Genomic DNA, 25,240 nt, shown 5'->3' on the forward strand with positions numbered 1-25,240 from the left:
GCACTAGCAGGAGACTTTTCCTGAACACCTGCTCCTCTTTGGCGTTGTGGGTGTGAAGGGGTCAGAGTGAGCCTGTCTTCATGGAGTTTTCAGACACCATGGGGATAGTGTGGCACGAGTGTCGGGCTCGGGTGGGAGGGAGACTTTCCCCAGAAAACAGCTGCCGTTTCCAGGACGGCCCTCGACCCCTCCTCCCTCTGTTCCTCTGCGTCATGTCTGAATTAAGGCTGTTCTATCGTAGCGGGGGTGTCATGTTAACTGGAAGTGTGCTTTTTTTACTGGGCAGTAAGTAAATTAATGGTACATTTGCCAAGGACAGCGAGGTTTGATTTGATGAATCCAGTGGGGGAAAGGAGAAGGGGCTTGGCTGTGTGGGGATGTATGTGATGGGAGCAGAATGGAGTAGCCATGCAGGCTGTTGGGATGGAGGGGCCACGCCCACATTTCCATGGGATCCGTCGCTGTTTGTGCCACTAGACCTGAACCTCTGTCTCTACTTCTAACACCCGTATAGTGAGGAAGCCCCTGATGGGCCTGAGTTGTTACTTCCCATGGCCATCGCTGGGAAATGCCCCAGACGCCTCTCCAGGCTGGTGACGGCCCTGGGGCTGGACACTGGCTTTGTCCTGAGTTGTTTCTTCTTGTGGCCATCGCTGGGAAGTGCCCCGGACACCTCTCCTGGCTGGTGACGGCCCCAGGCCTGGACACTGGGTTCGTCCTGAGCTCTGCAAGGGGCTTTGGCTCCACGTGCAGCAGGCATCTGTGCATCCCTTTGGATGTGAGATGTTGGCGCTCGGCTTGGAGGCCAGCGCAATCTGGGTGTGGTCAGGATCCAGTTCATCCTTTGGAGAGAGAGCACCTGCCCAGGGACCCCTCTGAGGTACATAGTCATGCAGTGCCCTCACAGGATGCCCGGTCCCCCGAGAACTTCCCGCCATTCCCCTGGACCCTCAGGTATGGGAGTCAAGTGTGGTGTGTGTGTCACAGGCGGGGGTACTGAGGACACCACGTGCCTGCTCGTGCGAAGACCTGAAGTGCTGCTTGAGCTCGTTCCCAAGGGGCCGTTGGCATCTGGGGGCCTGTGGGTGTCTTTCCACTGGCAGGAAATAATGGGTGGCCCATGTTACCTTTTGTGTCTTTTTTTTTCTTTGCCGAAAAGCCCTAATGCCAACGTCGCTGTCCTGCTATTGGAACCGCCCACCTCAGGCTCACTGGCCCTCCTGTTTCTGGGCTGCTGCAGTGTTGTGTTGGGGTAACTGTATTAACTTCGTTTGAATTTTCTTCCTGTTCTTTTGGAATAAGTGTTGATAGTTTGTGCTGCTTGTTCACCCCAGAGGCGAGGATGTCCTTTAGGCCTGGAGGAGCACAGCCCCTAGAGGGAGGTGCCGGGCCTCTACCTCTCATGTCATCAGCAGCCCTCTCCACACGTCTCCTCTTCACTCCTCGTGCCCACGGCTGGGGTCACGGGCCGCTCGCTCTGCTGTTTGAGATCCTCGGAAAAGATGTTTGCCCTGAAGAGAGATTGGGGGTGTGTGGCTGATTTTAAATAGGAGGAAATGATTGTAACAGAATGAGCAATGCCTAGCACTTAGTCTCAGGCTTGAGAAATTGTGTTTTAGAAGCAAGGTATCCCCAACTCCGGTTTCCTTCAAATTAAATCTTTTAAAGAGTCCACAAATATAAATAGTTAAAGCCTAAAACTATGCAACAGAGGGCCTAGAGCCCAAGCCACTGCCACCTCTGACTCCAAGACACCTCAAAAACTTGGCCCTCCTCCTCAGAGAACCCCCCTTCTGCTCCTCCTTCCACACTGCTCCCTCCACAGTGCTCCCTCCACACTCCTCCCTCCACACTCCTCCCTCCACACTCCTCTTCCGCCCCTCCCCTTCTTCCTTCCCTTTCCCTTCTTCCTTCCTTCCTCTCCCCTTCTTCCTTCCTTCCTCCCCTTCTTCCTTCCTTCCTCTCCCCTTCTTCCTTCCTTCCTCCCCTTCTTCCTTCCTTCCTCCCCTTCTTCCTTCCTTCCTCTCTTTCCTCCTCCCTCCTCTACCTCCTCCCTCCTCTTCCTCCTCTTCCCCCTCTTCCCCCCTCTTCCCCCTCCCTGTCCTTGGGCAACCTCCATGGAACTCTGGTTCAAAGTCACTGGTCTGTGGGGCCGCCCATTTGATAGACGACCACGCTGGGGACCAGACACAAGTGACTGACTCAGACCAACTCGCATGTCGTCTCTTGCCTCCCGTAACACCGGGTTGTCCCTAATGGAAGAGAATCAATGATGCTGCTTCACTGATCTCCAGGGAAAACAGGTTGATAACAGGTTATAAACATGGGAATGTTTTGGAAAAAGCGTCGTCCACTTGTCAGCTCCATCTCTCCTGCCCGGAAGATGTAGGGGAAACCTGCCTTCAGCCCACCCTCATCCCATAACAGGACAGAGGACAAAGGGGCAGAGACCCAGGTCCTGTCAGTGCCCTCAGGAAACCCCCCATTTCCTCCTCATGGTGGAAGTGGAAACCATCCCACTAGATTTTCCCGGGAAGCCCCTTCACCCCGAAAGCAAGGAATCTGGTTTGAGCACACACCATTCTCGGTGCCATGACTTTCTGCTGCTGAACCCTGCATACGTGGCCCATTGATCTTGCTAGTCCAGTGTTACTGGGTCCTGGGAGTTTCTGTGGGCTGATGGCAGGTGTTTACCATTGTGTTCAGAGGGGAGAACAGAACTTTATTTGTCGAAATCAGATGATAACCATTGCCATGTGATTCCTTGGGTTGGTTTGGGTGGGGGGTGCTCAATGCTTTTCCTGAGGGCTAAGTTCTAGTTTGAGACCGTCTCTCTTTGTCGCCCAAGCTGGAGTGCAGTGGTGCGATCTTGGCTCACTGCAACCTCTGCCTCCTGGCTTCAAGCAGTTCTCCCTGCCTCAGCCTCCCAAGTAGCTGGGATTATAGGTGTGTGCCACCACGCTTGGCTAATTACAAAAATATTTAATATAGGCTGGGTTTTGCCATATTGGTCAGGCTGGTCTCGAACTCCTTGCCTCAAATGATCGGCCCACCTTGCCCTCCTAAAATACTGGGATTACAGGCTTGAGCCACTGTGCCCGGCCTGATCCTGACATCTTTTAAAGCTGCCTTCATGTACCAAAAGCCAGTCTATGTTTGAAAATCAGTCTTGAAGAGCCTAGGAGGAGAGGGATAAGCTTCAACTAGGTGAATAACTATGCATATGTTAAAAATATGGGCCAAAATCCTACCCCAAATGTTAACTCTTCTGCTTTGCGTATTATATCCATTTATAGTTATTTCAGCACTAAGATTTTTAAAGACTCTTTTGATAATTATGGAGAAATTACTATTAAAACTCAGCTGCATTTGTAACACTTCAAAGAACTAATTGGATGACATCATTTTTCCCAGAGGCATTTTGGATTGTTATATAATTAATGTTTATCTCTTTGCCAGAAATCTTTTTTTTTTTCTTTTCCAGAACAGATACCTGAAAAGAAAATTTCCTTTGCATTAAGTGTTATTTCACTGTGTGACAATCAATTTTTGAACGTGAGAACAAGATCATCATGTATTTTTGGGATAAATCTTGCTTAATAGTGATAATGCTAAGTGTTAAAATTATGCAACAATTTGTTTCTTTGAAAATTACTATTTGCCTGCTCACCAGGTGGGAGCTGATGAGAACGTGGATGTAAAAATTAAATTGTATTTAGCTTGTATAAAAGAAGTTTTAAAAAAAAAAAAAACTTTTTTTTTTGTTTTGTTTTGTGCTACTACTGAAGTTGCTTCGTTGTGGAAATGAGGTTATTGCAGGCACCTAGAATTTTATCTCCTTGTACAATGGGAAGAAATTCTCCAACAAGCACAGGAATCTGACTTTCTGATATTGAGACTCCTAGGCATCAAGCCCCGTGGAAAGGTTGGTGATTTACGTGAGCGTTGGCGTTGATGTGGGCACCCTCCAAGCCGGACGCAGGGAGCAGGGAAGGGCAGAACAGGCCCCTCAGGAGCCATGAGAAAATCAAGTGTTGGCAGCAGTGGTGAGGGTTGATGTCAGGGGCCAGGAGGAGGTGGTGAAGGGAGTATGTGCCTCAAGGCAGCCCTGGAACCCGTGGTCCCTGCAGTGAGGTCTGATCTGCAGGGGATGTGGACGGCCATGTGGCGAGGCCCACGGACAGCCTGGACTTGGCTGCCTCAGAACTCTGGTGGACGTTGCAAACGGCCCCACAGCGTTGCAGTGCACATTCCTCGGACAGAGAGAAGACGCTTGTAACTGTTCTCGGCACGAAGCCAGTGCCCTGTGAACAGTGGCCACTGCTGTCGTGACTGAGTGCCGTGCAACTGGAGGCATTTGCTCTGCTCAGTTCACTTAATTGGGCCAGGAATGGGGTTGCCCTGCCTTCAACAAGCTTGACGCATTGAACGAGGACTCAGTAAAGTACTCTGTAAATATGCTCTCCTGGCTAGAGTGAGCAAAGCCCAGGGAGAGAGTGGTTCCTCAGTATTAGACAGGTGTTTGGCGGGGCCAGCTGTGTGGCTGCCAGAGCGAATGTGACCAGGAAGCCTCTGTTCCCCCGGAGGTGGCCAGCGTAACTGTTACACGTGCCGTAGGTAGAAAGTGGGCACTGCTGGGAAACTTGCTCATGCTGCTGTTTCCTGATTGGAAATTCAAGGTTTCTGAGCATCCTACATCGAATTTGTACATTGCTGAGACTGTACACCTTTCAACACTTGTTTTTTCCTGCTTTTCGGATCTATACAACCTGATATTTGGCCGTGGCTTCCAGAACAGGCTGGATGCAGAGTGAAGTCCTCTCCTCACTGTCAATCTTTGCAGATGTCTTTCTTGAGAGTCTCAATTAGGTTTTTACTTAACTAGACTTTTTAAATTGCCATGCACATAACTCTACCAGTTACAATCGTGAGCTAACATGGGATTTTGGTTTTACTTTGATGAATGTTTAACATTTGCATGCTGGATGTAGGGGTGGAGGTCATTTATCTGCTTTTCATTTCCTTCTTGGTTATACTTAGTGACTTTCAGGTACGGTGTGGAAAGCCTGGTACAGGGTGAATTGCAGGCTGCAGTGTGGCGTGGTGGACGAGAGGCGTGGGCTGCAGTGTGCACAGTGGATGAGAGTGAAGCTATTTCCATCCTGGAGGGAAACACACAGGAAACAATTTAAAAAACTGATCATCTAGCTTGAATGAGGTCCAACAAATTCAGTTTGCAAAGTTTAACTTCCAAGTTAACTTAGTAACTTTTCCCCTAAGTCATTAATTTAGTAGCTTATGTTTATTGCCTAAAGCATAATAGTCATAAATTCTAAAATGAAGGACTAAACATGTAATAATTTAGGCATACAGCACCTGAAGGGAAAACTGCCAGTATGCTAAAATATTGGATACAGACGCTCAAAAAATATAATGTAGCATTCTTACAATGCATGTGCTTTTAGCATGTAACTTGGTGAGTAGTTTTGAGCTATATTTGTAGGAATGTGTATCTTGAATACTTTAGGACACCACTGGAGATGTGTGCTTGAGAGGTATAAATACTGAATGTTCTTCTCCCTTCCTTTAAATGAAAAACATTAGCTCCCTTGATTTTTATTTTTATTTTTTGAAGTGGACTCTCACTCTTGTTGCCCAGGCTGGAGTGCAGTGAGGCAGTCTCGGCCCACTGCAACTTCCGCCTCCAGGGTTGAAGTGATTCTCCTGCCTCAGCCTCCCCAGTAGTTGGGATTACAGGTACCCACCACCATGCCCCGCTAATTTTTGTATTTTTATTAGAGATGGTGTTTTGCCATAGTGTCCAGGCTGGTCTCAAACTCCTGACCTCAGGTGATCTGCCCACCTCGACCTCCCAAATTGCTGGGATTACAGGCGTGAGCCACTGCGCCTGGCCAGCTCCCTTCTATAATGATTTATACAGTTGTTTTTGCTTTTCGTTTTTTCGAGACGGTGTCTCACTCTGTCGCCCAAGCTGGAGTGCAGTGATGCAAATCTGGGCTGACTGCAGCCTTCACCTCCTGGGCTCAGGTGATCGTCCCACCTCAGCTTCCTGAGTTGCTGTGACTAGACACACGTCACCATGCCCAGCTTTATTATTATTATTATTGGTATTTTTAATAGAGACAGGGTTTTGCCATGTTTTCCAGGCTGGTCTCGAGCTCCTGGGCTCAAGCAAAATCTCCTGGCCTCAACCTCCGAAACTGCTGGGATTACAGGCGTGAGCACCACATTTGGCCCATTTTTTTTTTTCTTCCAGGATTAGGAGTCGACTTTCAGAAAATCCTTCAACCTTGCAAGCTTAATTTTCCATAAAAGTATTCCTCTAGGATAAAAACAAGACACAAAGAAGTACGTGTGGACTGCAGTTAAAAATTTTCAACACAACTTAGCTTAGGAAAGTTGACATTTACAAAGAGCAGGAGGCCCGTTCAGTGCCTTCTAGGCACTGGGAATGGCGGTCTGTGGGCGACCCTAACATGTGCGGCGTCCTGAGACGTGATCGTGGTGTTCACGCTTTTACCGAGGGCTTCCCGGGAGTACCAGAGGCTGTTCTTCTGCAGTCGGCCAGCCAGGCAGCAGCTGCTGGAGAAGGAACAAATAGCAAAAGACAGATGTACACGGTGTTATTGTGGCAGAGAGGTTAAAACCAGGGTCACTTTGTTCTTACAGTTTTAAAAAGCTAATAATGAAGTCCTTAAATATGTTTAGGATTTCAAAGTAGTTGTGGGTGTGTCTGTGTCTCTAGCTCCCGTTCGGGTGCTTCCTGCGAAGAGAGCTCAGAGACGCCACCTTTCCTTGATGAGGTGACAGGGCCTGGAGAGGTGTGAACCCCGTGGTGGGGGGATGACTGACCTGGGGTGAGTCTGGGTCAGTGTGGGGATCCAACCCCACTCCACATTCCTGTAGGGAATCCACAGTTCTAAGTCTTTATGATAGGGGTAAAAATAACCTGGAAGGGGTGTTATTTTTTAAGAAGTAAGTGCCATGCTCTTTTTTCCTCATACTTTTCCGTGTTTAAGCAGCATTGAAGGATAAGGCACTAGTAGCATGTTGTTTTGAAAACAATGTTGTTGGTTATTTTACGTTGAATATGGTACTAAGGTTGCCTGGTAACAGAAGTTTTCCTTAAACAACATAGAACTCTGTTGAATCTGTTGCCCCATTGGCTGAGCCGTCTGAAATCAGTGCAGTAGCAGCTGAAGAGGCCTCTTCCCCTTGGAGGAAGCCGCTGGATTGGCAGGAGGCACCGCGCTTGACTGAGGGAGTGAGGCGCCCTTGCAGGGACCCCACGTGGCCCCTGCAGCTCTCTCCTGCCCCCTGCTGGTTGGCCAAGCAGCCTTGCGACAGTGTGCTCAGTGTGAATGTTCACTGGGGCAGGCCAAGGCTTTTGTTCCAGAAACACTGACTTCAGAAATGGCCGGCTGTGTGTGTTGAGCATGGCAAGAAAGACTTACGTGTGTCTTAAACCTCTTGAACAAAGCAAGTTGATGTTTCAAATGCATCTCGAAGGCTAATGACTTTGCTATGGTCAATATTCAGGAGAAAAGAGGGTTTGATGAAACAGAAAGACAGGAGTGGCAAGGGACGTGCTTGTGCCCCGTATGACTAAGCGATGTCCTGGCCGTTCCACACCACGGCCTCTGAGCAGCCAGCCTGCAGATACTGGGTCAATTTAGATACCCTTGATCTCTGCAGAGGTTTGATGAGGTAGCCCAAGAGCAGATAAACACAAACGCTGACTGGAAACCCTGGCACACGGAGACACTGGAAACAGCAAGCTGCTATTAACATCATAGTAAGAGACAGTCGCCTGCTCTCAGGGGTGTCAGTTTCTTTTGCTTCTAGACGTTCATCTGCGTTACAATACAGTTTTGCTCAGTTTATCCCCATTACTCCACTGTCTTCGCTGTTAAAGTCTCAGCCAGCACTTAGCTCTGACACTGCAGGAGTTTCACTGTGCGGCTGACCAGGCCTACCTGGCTTGGCTGTAAAGCAGGTGAGATTTTCCGGAAGGCAGTAACGAGAACCCGAGGCAGGAAAGAGCATTGCTGGTCTACATAGGGCAGTGCACCTGCAGCAGAGCATGTACGTGCACGTTCAGGCTAAACAGGTGTAGGAGAGAAGAAAATCACCTACAATTAGTCACTTAAAATGCCACACACCCAACCCTTGAGACCCTAGCACATAGAGCAGTAGTGGTCTTGGAGATGGCAGGTGTGCTGAAGTCTGATTTTCTCACTTAGCTTTTCCAGCAGCGTTTTCCTCATCTCTAAGCTGGGGCTAACAACTGCCACGCGTAGATTTGTGCATGGAACCGTGCGTGTAAAGTGGGGTAGCCCCCAGGACCTAGGAAGGACTCGTGGTCAGTGTCGGTGGTCATGCGTGCTGTACGGGTCCCCCAGGAAGATGATTGCTACAGATAACTCCCTCCGTTCAATGTCACTGAATGTAAAAGGTGGGACATTGGCTTCTGATGTGTCTGGTTTGCTGTAGGCCACGCTGCACCCCGTGGTTCCTGAGCCCTGAGCTGAAGTACATCCTGCTGCATCGCCTGTGTCGCTTTTGCTGTGTCACTTAGAGCTCCTGCCCTGGGAAACTTCCTCGCGCCTGACGAGCACCACAGTTTGCAGCAAGACCTGTCCAAAGCGTGGACTGCGAGAGCCCCGCTGTGGTCCTCTCCTCTCCATGTTGGGAGCGACTTTGTGGGGTTTGTCGGCCCTTCTTTCAGGTGTCCTGTGTCTCATGGATCAGCCGACGAGCCCCGTCTGGAGGAGCACTCTGCAAAACGCTGCCGGCCACCCAGATCTCCTAGCGCAGAGTGAGGCCACATCTGCAGACTTGACCGCACAGAGTCCCGAGGCATTCGGCAAGAAGGGGAGTGGGATGTGTGTGAGATCCCACTGCGGAAGCCGGCTCTGCTCCGTACTCTGCGTGCGGGGTGCCTGATGTTCAGACCTGCTGTGTCTATCGGGGGCCATGGCGGGGTGGTGGGAGTGGGGGCAGGGAGCAGCGTGGATGGATCCAGGAAAGGACTTAGTTGAATCCCAGCTGCCCACATACCTGTTGCTGGTCTTGGACAAGGTCCCTAGTTTCTCTGGGCTTTCGGTTTGATTGTAAGACTAGGACGCCGCCCTAGTCTGAAGATGTCGGTGTGTGCGGGAATGCCTGGCGCAGTCACCATGGGTTTTCCTTCAGCCTCCTCCGTGCCCCTCCCTGGGTCAATCAGTATCCATGCGTGCCACAAGTAAATTACAGTCCCTCCGAAAACCAGTTGACCCGAGTTTTATGGTCGAGCATGGTGAGTGTCCTTGCCAGGAAATGCCACTAGATGTCTTGGGCCTGCTCCTCTACCTCCACAGCAATCCCCGGAACAGGCTGGTTCAGGACGTGGGAGGTGGGAGTCGGTGTTGTACCTAGGACAGGCTGAAGTCAAAGGCTCATTTGCTCTGTGAGGGGTGATCAGGATGACACATCAAGTGGAGCCCCATGGCTGACCCTGGAGGTGGACGGTCGGGTCGGATTGGCTGCCCTCCAGCACGTGTTTCGAGTGATGCCTTCCCTGGGTTACGCAGCCCTGATCTGTAGGGCACAACTTCCCAGCTCCAGCCAATCTGGTCTTGCCGTCTCCTTCCAAGAAGGTAGGTGCGGCGCAGTTGCCTTTAAGCGGCTCCTTCTGGACACCGCAGGGCAGCAGCAAGCAAGCATGGGCGACTTTTTTCTTACGTTGACCACAATACGCGGGGCCAGCTTTGCACGATCCCATTCAGCATCACACGTGTGCATCGGCCACTCACCTGTCCATCTGCCACAGACAGGCTTGGACAGGACCATTGAGTGGCCTTTACGGCAAAGAGCCTAAAGGGCTCACAGGAAACCTGGACCCAGCGCAATGGTAACAGCGCAGCAATACCTGTCATTGATCAAGGGGTATTCTGGGCCCGACATGGTGTTAAGTGATCCAGTTCGGTTAGCACTCTTAGAATTAACCCCCTTTTGCCTATCAGGAAATCGAAGACGGAGGGCATTAACGCCAGGGAGCAGGGAGTAAGGGGACACACAGAGGGGCTGAGGGGCTGGGCATTCTGAGCCCACGGATCTGCCCACAGGCCCCGGCTGCACGGGCACCAGGGCTGCTGCTCTGGAGGGGATGAGGAGCTCTGGGGAAAAGATGGAGCCTGACGTGGGTAAGATTTGGATATTTTCAGAAGAGATTTTCAGCCTGGAATGAGGGTGTAAGTGACTGAATCGGAGTGATGAGCCAGATAGCCCGGCTGCGGGAGCTCCCCTGTGGGGTGAGGGAGGAAGGCCTTGGGGGCGTGTGGCTGAGCAGAGGCGCTGGGTCGCCAGGAGCCGCCGCGGGTTTGGAAAGGGGGAGAAACGCAGCGCCCTGCACTGCAAGGGCACCGAGACGTGGTTGTGGTTCTTCCTGACCGTGACAGGCACAAATGGTGCTGATGGTGGAATGCACGGAGTTTGCCTTCAGAGAACTCCTGCTGTCTTTTAAAACCTGGGCCTCTCATTTAAACTTGGTGGCCTCAGGTGAATGGTCAGAAACAGTTTCTGATGAGGTTGCAGAGACTGTGCATGGCCTCTGATTGTGCACATCCTGTGATTGTGTATAGTCTCTGATTGTGGCCTCTGGCCTCTTTGTGGCCTCTGATTGTGTGGGTCTCTGTGTGTGGTCTCTGTGCAGCCTCTGATTGTGCTCAGTCTCGGATTGTGCTCAGTCTCGGATTGTGCGCGGCCTCTGATTGTGTGCGGCCTCTGATTGTGGGTGGTGTGAGTTTCCCGGGATTAAGTAGATGAGCCTCGTGCTGGGGCAGGTGTGCCTTGTGTTGGGCATGTGGATAAAGAAGTTTAACCCATCTCCTCTTTGAGAATGGCAGGGCAGTAACAAAGGCGGTTGATTTATACATGGCCATCCTCGTGAGGTGAGGACCTGAAAGGTTTACTGCTTTCCCGGAAAGCTGCTCTGGGCGTCACCATCACTGATCATGGACAGCAGCTCAGAAGCCCCCTTAAGGTGCAGGGAGGGACCGGCGCTGGTCCTGTCTGTGCCCAGGCTGCTGGTCACCCTGACGGCCAGGCGATGGCTGCCTGTGCACGAAGCTGGGGTTAGAGTGAATTTGGGCAGTGTCGGCTTTGATTTAGGTCAAGACTGATCAGTCTTCCTAAAATACTAGCCATGAAAGCTTTCATAGATTGTAGTTCTTTGGGAGATTTATATGTGGTTTTTAAAGCACAGGGCCCATGGCCAGTGTTGAATTACATTTTGTTCAGTGTAACTGACAGGACACTGGACCTGAGTCTCAGGCCTGCCACAGGGTTCAGGGAGCTTCAGAGAGGGAGATGTTTGTGCTCAAGTTTTCGCAGATGGGATGGGACATGGGCATGGGGCTGGAATGCTCTAACCTTCAATCTTCAGTCATCGGTATCACCTGTGCACACGCATATCGTTTTCAAAGATGGACAAGCTTTTGGGAAATATCTGAAGACTTTTCCAGTTTTGAAAGAAGCCGGGATGACACTGGAAACGTCAGGTGTCTTGGCTGCTGATCAGGTCCATCACCACGCACATGGTCCCTAACCTGGCCCACCTCTGACCATGCACAGCGGGTGACGAGGTCCATAACCTCACACTTCTGTGCACAGCAGGTGACCAGGTCCCTAACCTCAAAAGCTTCTGATTGGGTGCAGCTGGTGACCAGGTCTGTAACTTCGCATGGCTCTGATTGTGCAGAGCTGGTGACCAGGTCACTAACCACCCACACCTCTATTCATACCCAGCGGGTGACCGGGTCCATCACCTCACACCTCTGATTGTGCATAGCAGGTGACCAGGTCTGGAACCTTGCACACCTCTGATCGTGCACAACGGGCGACTAGGTCCATGACCTCACGCCTCTCTGCACAGTTGGTGACCAGGTCCATAACCTCACACCTCTGATCGTGCACAGCTGGCGGGCGCAGGACCCACTTCAGTGAGGGGCTGACTTCCCAGGTGTGAAGGGGGAATGCTGTGTGGCTCGCTAAGCCCCTCCATGCTTTGGGGGCTCCAGGCTGTGGCCGGCAAGTAGGAGGTTGTCCCAGGAGGCTGCTGTGTGTTGGGGATGGGAGGCAGCTGCAGGGTGGAAGTAGGATGATGATGTAGGGGGCCACTGTGGGGGGGTGGGACGGGAGGCAACTGCAAGTTGGAAGTAGGATGTTGTCCCAGGAGGCTGCTGTGTGTGGGGGAGGGAGGAGGCAACTGCAGGGTGGTGTGGTGGTCCCCGTGCCACTGATTTCAGGTTAAAATAGAATGTGGACCTCTTTTTACCATAGTTTTTAATTACTCCGCTAGTTTGTGTTGCTGTCTCTTGCTATGAAGTCCACAGTCTGATGTCTCTGTGGTCCCCATGTTTCCCTTCTGCTTGTGTTACCCGATCCTGTGGGTCAGCTGTGAGGAAACCACTCTCCACGCCTCATCTGGAGTGGTCTCGAGCTGGGTGTGCTGGTCTCCTTGTGGGCTAAAGTGTTCTTCTGTTACTGTTTTCTCTGTTTTTTGACCAAATTTAGCAGACTTGTGTATGATACAAACACTTTAAAAAATGTCTTTTGCCTTTATGAAAAAAACAATTGCATTGCTTTAAAATGAACCTTTCCTGTGTCTCCATCCTTCCTCACAGATTGCTCTGTGTTAGAAACTCGGTGGTGTGTGCGCTTCATGGCCTCATTCCATCAAGCACTGTAACCTCTGATTGCAAAAGTGACTACACTCAAGGCAAAAAACTTCGCAAATGTTGGAAATAATGAACAAAAACAATATATTGTTCTCTTGTCACCCTGAAATGGCTACTCTTAATATTTTGATGTAGTTCTTTGAATTCTTTTTAAGTAAAGTTGCTTCTAACACAAGCACTTTGATTATATTGATCAAATTATATTCAGGAAATAAGGAGAAAGTAAAAAGAATATCCAGTTTGGGGCAAAAAGGAAGACGACATAGAAAGAGGCTGTAAAACTCCCTGCAACTTGAAAAGCTGGGTTGTGGTGGCTGTGGTTTTGTTTTTACTGTGAGAGACCACAGGATTCTTCTTGGCACTGAAGGGCAATAAGATAATACCCTGTGTGTGTGCTGGTGGCTGTATAAACCGAGCCGCATGTCCTCTTTCGAAGCAGAGAAAGCATGAGGTTTGAGGTAGTGGTTTGGTAACTTTTGGAAAGTCTGTTTGTAGGACTGCACTGCAGAGATTAGGTCAGTCTGAATTAGAATCGAATGATCTGTTCAGGCCTTGGGAGCTTTCTACACCGGGTGTACGCCTGTTCTGGATGTGGTGTAGAAGGAACAGGACTGGGAGGGTTTCTTGCTTCCCAGTCATAGAAATGCCTGCAATTATCACTGTTTGTTGTTTCTCGGGAAGCTATTTTGGGAAGGAAGTGTACGTTCCAAGGCTGCTGGTTGGCCTTTCATCACCCTGGGGGTCTTGGTGTGGGTCACGGGAGCTGTGACTGCTCACGCGTGCAGCTCTGTCTCTCTCGCTGCCGCGCCGGTAGACAGCTGGTCACCAACACAGTGTGTGTCCCAGTGGCCTTTGAGAAGAATTCTCTACATCATTTTTATACAAGGTCCTTTTTCCTTTCAATGTCAACATCGTGCCTTCTAGCCAAGCGATATGTTCTTGCAGAAACAGGAAGTGTGGCCCAAGTGAGAAATGAGGGAATTGATCCATAACTGCTATCAGTTTTTATAGAGTTGAGCCATTGTAATTTATACACAAACATGTTAAATCTGTAGAAGTGAGTCACGGTGCCAGACCCTCACAAATGCCGAATGTCTACGTGGGACCTCTCTTCTATCGGGTCCACATCACAAGAAGAAAAGTCGCTCAAATGCAGGACGGAGTGGACGTGAATCTCCGAAAACTCCATGAATCAGAGTGACTGCTTTCCCAATTGCTGGTCTCCCCATTTGAGGTTGTGAGATTCCCGTTCTGAAGCTCCTTCAATTTCCCAGCATCCATTTCACTCCTTCATGGAGATAACAGACTCACACTGATACCTTGTTCTCAGATTTTCTAATTAGAAAAAGCACATATTTCACAAGAATTGTCCAGCTAACTCACTCCTTAGCCTGGGGTAAGCCACATACCTCTTTTCTCTTTAAAATACTCACCTTTCAGAACTCTTGGTAAATAAGAATAGGAAGGTACCATGACTTTGGCCACAAGCAGTATTATGTATAATGTGCAAGTGAGTGCCTTGAGAGCCATGGTTGCTAAAAACAAATTTTCTCAGAAGAGAAAAATGTAAGCAGTTCTTGACATGATCGTTAATTTTGTTTTGCCTAAATAACATCTTGTCGTTGTACAGGGATACAGGACGTTGCTGAGTATTGACCGGGGCGAGTGGGTCCTGCTGCCCCACTGTGTGATCCTGAATATCGACAGGGGTGAGTGGGTCCTGCTGCCCCACTGTGTGTGACAAGCCCTTTGTTTCTGGCCTGGAAATGTCCTGGCTCTTTCAGTGCATTGGGGTGGTGCTGGCCCCCTTTGTTAGTTTGCATGTGAGGCAAAATCTCACGCCTTTCACTCTTGTTGACATACAGATGCCAAAGCTTTGAACAAATTCTTACTAAATCAAACCCAGAAATATGTAAAAGGGATAAGAATACCATGAACACTTAGAGTTTGTTCTCATGATCTGTAGTTTTGCATTGCACATTTGGCTCATCATTCAAAAATCAATGTAATTCACCACATTAACAAAAAATAAAGCAGAAAACCCATTTTATCCTCCCGGTAGACACTGGAAAACATCTGTTGAAATTTAATAGTCCTTATACGAATTTCCTATCACATCAGGAACAGAAGGGAACTTTCTCCGTTTGATAAAGGCCACTCCTGAAAAACAAGAGCTGACCCCCCTCCTCGGTGGTGGCAGCCGGGGAGCTCTGCCCACAGTCAGGGGTGTCGGGAGCATGGCCATTCTCCGTGCTTCAGGTTCGCATGGTGCACACTGGGGCCCTCGTCCGTGAAGTTAGTTAGGAGAACTAAAAGGCATAAAGACTTGGAAGCAGGGGGAGATGCTTGATGTACAGAAGACACAGGGCCTTATTTAGAACATTTTAGGAAATGTACAAACAACCAGAAATGGTGTGAATTTTGCAAGCATGCAAGATGGACTCTTCGCAACAGATGTATACAGATGCCCAGTGGCCCATGAGAGGTGCTCACCAGGGAGTCATTGGGTAAGTACAACTTAAACCCGCGAGGTTCCCCTTCACAAGAGTGGAGAAGGGAGGACAGTAGCAGGTGCTGGTGAAGATATGACAGACTGGATCTCAGACTGATGGAGACTTAAAATGGCACAGCCACTTCAGCAAATGTGGCAGTTTCTTTAAAATGTGTACACTTACCATATGGCCCAGCAGGTATGCTGTAGACGTTCACCAAGGAGAGCAGAAAATGTGTGTCCTTGTAAAAGAATGCACATTATCTCCAGAGTAAATTGTCATAGCCAAGAACTGGAAACAACATAAATCTCTCTCATCTGGAGAAACATGAGCAAATTCTGATATATTCATACATTGTCCTAGTTCCCAGCAGGAAAAACGTACAAAATGCTGAAACCAAAACAGACAACGGGGATGAGTTCCAGGAGCCTTGAACTGAGCAGAGAGTGAACACCACGCCGTGGAGTCCACGTGACAACGGAGAATCTATGCGAGTCTCGGGTGACGGAAGAGCGCCAAGAACACTCCTCGAGAATGAACAGTGGCTGTCTCTTGAGGGCTGGGATTGACTGGGAGGGGACTTGTGGGAACTTTGATGCAAAAGATTTGATTAGGGTAATAGATTTCCATTTATCGAAATGCGCCAAGTGTACTCAAGATCTGAACATTTCACTGTGTATACTTTGTACTCCCTACCTTCCAAAAAAACAATGAAAAAATAATTACAAATGAGCACTGAACTTGATAGATTTTTCACCGTGGTATTAGATAGCAATTCTGAAAGCATTTCTGTATCTCCAGACTTAAGCAAATAAGCTTAATAAATCAGTGACTATATTGAGTGCTGCAGGTGCCAGGTTTCTTTCTTGGTAAGAGGTAGAAATAAGAAAAGGCCAAAGCCTGGAATGGATCACGTGGGATTAGGTTGCAGCAGGAGGTACAAGTATCAGCTGGTGGCTCCCGACAGATGTAGACAGGGATAGAAGTGCCTGTGGATGGGTGTGGGTGCACATGCGTGTACATGCGTGTGTGTGTTCTACTTGCCGGCAATGCCCAGCAGCACCCGGTGCCCACTCTTAGCTTCCAAACTCCGTTCTTCACTAGAAGGAGCCCTGGTCTAAGGGCTGGGGAATCCGGTGTCAAATCTGGGACCAGTTGAGCAACAGAACAAACCATTGTAACTATGAATCATAACCCACGAAGCCAGACTCCGTGAGTATATATGGACATATGTAAATGAATGCTGAAAGATAAAATTATTTTTCAGTGAATATGGAAGATCTAATGATTTAGAAGGAATGACAGGAAATCAGTGGATGCTAAAACTAGTAGTGGAGAATTCATGGAAAACAGAATATGCACATAGTGTCAGGGTGTCTCCTCCCAAATCTTAATTTCAACGCGAGAAGTAGCATCTTTGCTTTGGAGGCACTTAAGCACCACCTTCACTGAGTTGCCGATGTTAACATTGTCACGTAAGACAGACTTCTGCGGTGTCCCTGCTAAAATGCATACTCCTGAGTCTAGTCCGGAAGATACCAAAATAAAGGACAAGCTGTGAAATAACTGACCTGTATTCTTTAACATTTCCAATTTCAGGAAACACAAAACCTGAGAAACTTGGATGCTGGACGGGTAAAAATCACATGACAAATCAATTCATCATCCTGGATTGGATCGTAGAAGAAGACAAAGTAAGAAAATTATGGAGACAGTTGACAGCATTTGAAAGTGAACTTTGTATATGACAGTTAAATTTCCGGATCTTGAGGAAAGTGAATGTGAGAGCATATCCTTGTGTTTAGGAAATACATTGAAACATTTAGGTATGGAAGGATATAGTATCTGATATTTATTTTCATTTGACTTAGAAAATTCATGGGGGAGGGGGGAAAGCAGTGATGTAAGATAGGAGCAGTTGGGCCTAAGTTGAGCCTGGTAAGTTATGTGGAAATTCACTACGCTGGTCTTGCAGATTTTCTGTGTCTTTGAAATTACATCCAAAAAGTTTAAAACGGAGAATATGCAAAACAAAAAGCGATTTGTGGAAGTGAGTGGACTGTCACCTCATTGATCCCTTCAGTTTTCGGCCATGAGCCAAGTCAGTCACATAATGGTTTTTGACCTGGGAATTAGAAATAGTGGCCAGATGACCAGGCTCTTTATCTAGTTAGGGAGAGAAGTGTGCACAAAGGCTGACAAGACCAAGCAGTGCGATGAGCTGCTTGTGGGCGTGGTGCTGAGGGTCTGGGTCCTGTCTCAGGTGGCAGCTTGGGGGTTTTAAGCCAGAAAGCCACGTCTGATTCTCTTTCAGTGGGATCATTCTCGCAGCTTCAGAGAAAACTGCCCCAACTCGTCTTCACTCACGCTGGCCATTTTTGGTGGTGGTGGTTTTATTCTGCTAACACCGTTCTCACTGACAGTTTAGGGCCTTTGAGCGGATTTTTGCCTGTGTCTCGAAGATTCTCGTCTTGACAGCCGGTATGTTTCATTCCTGTTGTTCCGATTCTGTGTTAAGAGGGTTCTTCCCTGGCTTCACAGTTTGGAGTTGCTGCTGCATCTGTCTCTGCTTTAATTCTCTAGCCCATCTATCACTTGTCTCATCCCTTAAGAAGTGGCCTGCGTGAGATGCCATGAGACTGTCTGCCTTATCACCACTGCGACCCCAACCCGTAAGGACTTACAGAGAAGGCATTCAGTGAATGTGTGGAATTAATGTAATGGGTTAATAGCCACAAAATGTCCTAATGGTTGTTTTAGTCCATTTCCATGCTGCTGATAAAGACATACCCGAAACTGGGAAGAAAAAGATTTAGTTGGCGTTGCGGTTCCGCATGGCTGGGGAGGCCTCAGAATCATGGTGGGAGGCGAAAGGCACTTCTTACATGTCAGCAGCAAGAGAAAACGAGGTAGAAGCAAAAGCGGAAACCCCGATAAGCCATCAGATCTCATGAGACTTATTCACTATCACGAGAATAGCACAGGAAAGACGGGACCCAGTGATTCAGTTACCTCTCCCTAAGTCCCTCCCACGACACATGGGGATTCTGGGATGTAGAATTCAAGTTGAGATTTGGGTGGGGACACAGCCAAACCATATCCATAGCCAACACAGTCCTGGCCCATGGCCGGTGTTGAGCTGAGCTGCGACCGTGGCTGTGTGAGTTGGGGTGCGAGGCGTGCACACGCCTCTCAACGGTACAGTGAAAGGATTTGGAGGCTCAAACGTGTGACCTACAAAGAATCTCCAAAGATCAAGGTGCATTCACCCTAAAAAGAAAAATCTCAGTGCAGTTTACACCCAGTGTTTGCTTGCGGATATGGATTCTACAGTTAATAAAATGAATAATTAAAAGTCTGTGAATAAATTTTAATGTCTTTATGGAACTGTAAACACTGATTTTCTTTCCTCACCCACCCATCTGTTGGTGAGTTTCAGAAGGTGGATGAACCGTGCTGCGGGGACAGAGAGGAGGGTGCAGCTTGGCCTCTGGGACCTAAGCTGAGAACTGAGTGACTGAGCTCTCTCCATTTCAGACGTCCACACGGAAGCTGTCCAGGCGGCTCTGGCCAGACACAAAGAGCAGAAGATGGCGGTGCCTATGCCTTCCAAACGCAGGTCCCTGGTCGTGTAGACCTCCATGGACGCCTACACCCCTCCAGGTAAGGGACACGCTCCCCGACGCTGCCTCCTGAACATGCTGGGCGCCTCAGAATTGACCGCTAGCCCAGAAGTTGGGTTTTTGCCTTCAAAATCATGGTGCAGAAATGCAGATTTTGTGAACCAGAAGTCCGAAAACAGTGCATGAAAAGTAACACTATGTATCTGTATAAATACACATTTTTAACTTTTCATCAAGATTGATACATATGATACATACCAGTAAAATCTCACACAGTTTTATTCATTTAATTCCTTGTAGGGAAAAGGGAAGAGTTTGTAACCCTATGGGTGGAATTGGACTTTTCTTCTGATTAGGCTGTTGCATGCATATTCTCAAATCTTCAGATAAGTGTGCTACATTATTGGATTGTTTTAGAACAAGCGAATTGGACAGTTTAGGCAGCTACCCGAATCAGGTCATAAACTTTGCCTGCAAGGTGCCAGCTAGTATTTTAGTTCCTGCAGGCCATAAGGTCTCTCACAACCACTCAACTCTGCCCTCAGCCATGGGTGACAGCAAGTGCGTATGACTGTGTACCAATAAAACTTTATTTACAAGAACAACGGACCAGATTTGGTGCAGGGACCTGCCAACCCCTGATCTAAATTACTGAAGGTAATAGCCAATTTATATTTCTGCTATATAATACTGCTTTTCTTTAATCTTGAATTTTACATAACTACCCCAATTCTCTCTTTTCTCTGCCCAAATAATTATAAACTACATTTCATGATCTTCACACCCAAGTAAAGCAGAAAGTTTAGTTATCCAGATACTTGTTAGAGACACGGATTGAACCTATGCTATTTGGTGTTTAGTTTCTGTGATTTTGATTCCAACATTATTCATGCCGTTGTTGCAAGCTTGTCTTCTCAAAGGACCTGAATCACCTTACATCCCACGTTGAAGCTACATATCACTTTAAATGACCCAGTATTTTTGCTCCAATACCAAAGAAACTTAAGGTACAATACGAATAGTTGAAAATGTACAACATTTTCGGGAGTATTTTTACTTCTGAAATTTAGCTTAGTCTTGGCAAGCAGTGAGACAGAAGGACGTGCTTCAGATCAGAGCTGAGGTCAAGCGTACGTCCACATTACTACAGGCAGCTCCTGAGTTTCACCTTTACATACCTTTACAAATGAAGGTACTGGAATTTAAAGGACAGAACTTAGAGTGCATCATTTTGGGTTTTCGTTGCTGTTTGTTTTGAGACAAGGTCTTGCTCTGTCACCAAGGTTGGAATTCAGCATCATGATGGCAGCTCTTGGCTCACTGCAGCTGTGACCACCTGGGCTCACGCGGTCCTCCCACTTCAACCTCAAGCAGCTGGGACCACAGGTGCTCGCCACCACACCCAGCTAATTTTTAAGTGTTTGTAGAGACAGGGTGTTCCTATGTCGTTTCTGTTTCTCATTGACACATAACGTGTTCTTCATCGAAAGAACGCAGTGCCAGCCAGGCAAGGGAGTGAATGCCATGCTAGCAAGTTGTTGACAAGGGAGCCCTTTCTGCCAACGTGCTCCCTTGGGCTCCTCCCTTTCCTTATTTTAATATTAAGCCACAGCACATAATGAAGGACTGGGCACGATAGCTCATGCCTATAACTCCAGTAATTTGGGAACCCAGGGCAGGTGTATGGCTTGAGCCCAAGGGTTCAAGGTCAGCCTGGACAACATGGCAAAATGTACAGAAATGCCTTTTGTACATCTTGTCTTCACCAAAAGTACAAAAAATTAGCTGAGCCTGGTGGTGTGCACCTGTAGTCCCAGCTACTTGGGAGGCTGAGGTGGGAGAATCACTTGAGCCCGGGAGGCAGAGGTTGCTGTCAGCTGAGATGGCACCACTGCACTCCAGCCGGGGCAACAGAGCAAGACCCCCATCTCAATTAGAAAAAAATAACGATAATAAATGCAGACTCTTTAAAAATGATTAGGCCAGGCATGGTGGCTCATGCCTCTAACCTCAGCAGTTTGGGAAGCCAAGGCAGGCAGATTGCTTGAGTTCCCAGCATTTGAGACTAGCCTGGGCAACATTCCAAAGCCCATCCCTGCAAAACATACAGAAATCAGCCAGGAATGGTGGTGTGTGCCTGTGGTCCCAGCTGCTCGGGAGGCTGGAGTGGGAGGATCAGGGTGCAGTGAGCCATGATCGTGCCACTGCACTCCAGCCTGGGCAACAGAGCAAGACCCTATCTCAAAAATAACATGCTTACTCCTGTTTGTTTAGTTAATGGTTATAATTTGCCAAAACTTATGGCAAAATAATTGTATTTGTATGTGTTCTTTGTGTAACTAACAACATGGACGTAAAACATTTCAAGGGTTGAAATATTTTAAACCAAATTTTTGGCACTAACCAGTATGTAAGGCAACGGGCATTTTTCTTGACCACTTTGTATAAGAGAAAAGACTTTGAAATGGAAGAAACAGTGCGGTTACGGTTATTTGCTTATTTCTCGTATTGAATCCAACCGCTGACAAATGTTACTGGGTCATGTGTGATGAATAACCTCCTTGTACAGATGTCTGCAAAATATAAAAGAATATTATTTGAAATGTTATTTTTGTGAAATATTTGGACTTGACCAACAGTTTTATATAAGCCATAAAGCATCCTTTGTAAATTTTCATCAGGAGTCCTCTTGATATATCATATGGGGCAGTTTTGTAAAATCGTAAATGTCAATGTCATAAAAATTTTTTACTCCCAGCCTATTTGTGCTTAGCGATAGTTTGCATGTTTATTACCGTACTTACTTGATCCAAATCTTAGCTGCATTTTCTTACCTATTTTTCTTGGTTGTTGGTAACAGTGGTTAGATCTTACTCAGTTTCATTGCCCTTCAGAGAATGTTCTTGAAGTTTATCTTCTATGAAATGACTGGCTGCTGACCTGGATCCTAGTTTCTGGAGAAACTCTCATTAGGATTGTCGCAACGCTAGTATTCTATGGGTGAAACTTTCCTTTAGTTTCCGAATGTAAAGATAAAAGAATAATTTGCCAAAACTACTTCTAGCCATGATGAGAGAACAGGGACCCAAATCACCCATCTGCCCTAAACAACTGTAAAACTGCACAAAACGAATGAGGTGGCTGTTTTTAGTCTGTGACCACAGCTGTACCAGCCAGAACCTGAGGGCGAGGGCAGGAGAATGAATGAGATGCACCCACAGTACACTTGCCCTCTGGAGAACACCTGCAGACCGTGGTGCCGAGAGTTCAGGTGTGGGCGGAGTATGGCCATCCTACCACATCCAGAAGGCGGAGCTCGGAGAGAGCTCAGGTGTGGCGGAGCATGGCCACCCTACCACGTCCAGGAGGGGGGGAGATCAGAGAGAGCTCAGGTGTGGCGGAGCATGGCCATCCTACCATGTCCGGGAGGGGGAGATCAGAGAGAGCTCAGGTGTGGCGGAGCATGGCCGTCCTACCATGTCCGGGAGGGGGAGATCAGAGAGAGCTCAGGTGTGGGCGGAGCATGGCCATCTTACCACGTCCAGGAGGGGGAGACCCAAGTGGGTGCAGGATGGGAGCTCTCCACAGATTCACACCAACAGCGAATCCAACCAAGCCTGCCCATGTCACGATGACCCAGCCGTGCCTGTGCTAACTGCTAAAACAAGAGCTGGAAAGCTTCAGAGGGAGGTTAGGGATCCTGAGTGTGCTCAACAAGTTACCCACAATGTGTAATATTCAGCAAATAATCACCGCATACACAGAGAAACGGGGGGTAGAATCTGTGGTCAAGAAAAAGGCAGTAAAAAGTGCACACACATGCAGGATGGTCTCTGTCACTCACCACATGCGGCGGCTGAGCACATGACGTGTGCCTGGTCTGAACTGGATTTGCTGCGTGAAAGACATGCCAGTTAATATAAAAAATAGAAAATATTGTATTTTTTTTTTTTTTAATTTGAGACGGAGTCTAGCTCTGTTGCCCAGGCTAGAGTGCAGTGGTGTGATCTCGGCTCACTGCAATCTCCGCCTCCCGGGTTCATGCCATTCTCCTGCCTCAGCCTCCCAAGTTGCTGCCCGCTGCCACGCCTGGCTAATTTTTTGTATTTTTAGTAGGCACGGGGTTTCACCGTGTTAGCCAGGATGGTCTCGATCTCCCGATCTCGTGATCCACCCGCCTCGGCCTCCCAAAGTGCTGGGATTACAGACTTGAGCCACCGCATCCGGCCTATTTGTATTTCTTATTGCAAGTATAGCATGAGCATTTTGAGTTAAAAATATACCAGTAAAATTAATTATACCTGTTTATATATTTATATGAGGCTACAAGGAAGGTTATGAGGCTACAAGGAAGGTTTCAAGTTCTATAACAGGACTCTCATAATTCTGTTGGAAAGTGCCAGTCTACATGTCTGATACAGCAGAAAACTGAGTTTTTAAATCTGCAATTATAAATATTTAGGGAATCAGAGTACAACGTGTCAGAGAATGAAAATATTTTAATTCTTGAGCCAGAGGAAGGGAAGACACTTTTCACTATAATGCAGTTGGGGAATTTCAGGTTCTGTACACGATAATCTTGAGAATTGTCACTCCCTCCTCACAGGTAAAAAGCTGAGCAAACTGAAAAATCAGCAGCTCTTCTTAAACCTGCAAGAGACGTGAGGTCACCGGCAAGCCACTGTCCCCAGATTGGCTGGACAGGTAAAGCAGATGAATCACCATACACTGGAGCACAATGCTCCAAGGAACCCACGCTGGGATTGGAAACCCTGAACTGGAATTGACAAATTGCTGTGGTGAGGTGTGGCCACGTCTGAGAGTTAAAACCTCCAGGAGGCCTGTGCATATGGGTCTCATGCTTTTGTGAGTTGTATCATCAGAAGCTCAATCAGGTTCTCGAAGTAAACATCAGAGAAAAATCCCCTCATACTTACTACAGGGGAAAGAGAATAGGAATCATTTTTCAATATGCAAGTGCACTCTTCACTAGGTCCACCTTCCTGAGAAGCTAGTTAAGTGGAGACTAACCTGGTGGGATTTTATCAGAGCCTTCTGACCTGGGAGAAAGGGAAATACCCAACTCCAACCTCCAGAGCTGAAAAGCAAAAAAGAACGGAGTATCCAAGCACTATGGGACTTCCACAGAGGCATAAAATATGCATAACGGTAATACAAGGGGGAAGAAAGAGGAACAGAAGAAATATTTGTAACAGTAATAGCTGAATTTCCTCAGATTAATGCCAGACACCAAACCATAGATCCAGGAAGCTCAAGAAACACCAAGAAGGATAAATGTAAAAACGATGACGACAAAAACAAAACAAAAATAAACTCTATTTGGGCATAAAATATTGAAACTATGGTGAATCAAAGATTAAAAAGCAAAGAAACCAGAGTAATCTCCTTCCCTATGGAGGATCAAAGATAAGAATTATTTTCAACTTCCCCTCAAAAACCATGAAAGCAAGAAGTGGAGTGAAGTATTTAAACTATTGAGAGGAAAAAAATTCCATTAACCTAGAAGTCTATACTCTGTGAAATTATCTTTCAAAAGTGAAGAAAAAGAAAAGACCTTCTCCTACAAAAATTGAAAAATTTGTTGCCGGTAGACCTGCCTTGCAAAAAATGTTCAAAGTTCTCTAGAGAAAATAGTAGAGGTCAGTAACTCAGCTGTGCACAAAGAAAGGAAGAGCACAGTCTGTTTACAGGGCTCACAGCTGTCATCCTAACACTCTGGGAGGCAAAGATGGGAGTAGAGCTGGAGGCCGCTTAGTTGAGACCAGCCTGGGCAACGTTGTGAGACTCTGTCTCATTAAAAAAAAGCCAAACGTGGTGGCCAACACCTATAGTGCCAGCTACTTTGAGAGGCTGAGACGGGTCACTTCTTGAGCCCAGGATCCCGTTCAAGGCTGCGGTGAGCTATAATGATGCTGCTCCACTCCAGCCTGGGCAACAGAGAAAGACCTTGTCTGTTTAAAAAAATAAATAGAAAAACAAAAAGCATTAAAGAAGAAATAGTGAAGGTAGAAGAAAATCTTTCATTTTTCTTAACAGATCTAACTTAACAGTTCATTCATAATAGCGACGGTAAATATACTGTATTATATGCTTATGTATATGTCATATACACACACTTAAATATAAGTGAAATGAATGAGAGCAGTGATACCCAAGGGATGGGAGAGAGCAATTAGGAATTAGGGTTATTTTGTTATTATAGTGTGCTTGCATTATCAAGAAACCAGTGTAGTGTCATTTGAAAGTGGACTTGGGTTACTTGTAAATTTATATTGCAAATTCCAAGGCAGCCACTTAAAAAAAAAAAAAAAAAGTAACTGATATGCTAAGAAAGGAAAGAAAATAAATCATAGAATATGCTCAA

General features: G+C 47.4%; 1 protein-coding gene across 1 annotated transcript in view; it reads left to right on the forward strand.

Moving 5' to 3' along the window:
- Positions 1–25,240, forward strand: part of LOC139361141 (uncharacterized) — a gene marked incomplete at its 5' end in the record, with an annotated part of 183,658 nt that overhangs the window by 149,137 nt on the left and 9,281 nt on the right. The window contains 2 exons of the mRNA XM_071089631.1: positions 16,832–16,926; positions 18,770–18,895. Of these exons, the coding sequence (XP_070945732.1) occupies positions 16,832–16,926; positions 18,770–18,895 (221 nt within the window). The remainder of the gene's footprint in view (positions 1–16,831; positions 16,927–18,769; positions 18,896–25,240) is intronic.

Source organism: Macaca nemestrina, assembly GCF_043159975.1.
Source record: "Macaca nemestrina isolate mMacNem1 chromosome 11 unlocalized genomic scaffold, mMacNem.hap1 SUPER_11_unloc_1, whole genome shotgun sequence".
Classification (NCBI taxonomy): Eukaryota; Metazoa; Chordata; class Mammalia; order Primates; family Cercopithecidae; genus Macaca; species Macaca nemestrina.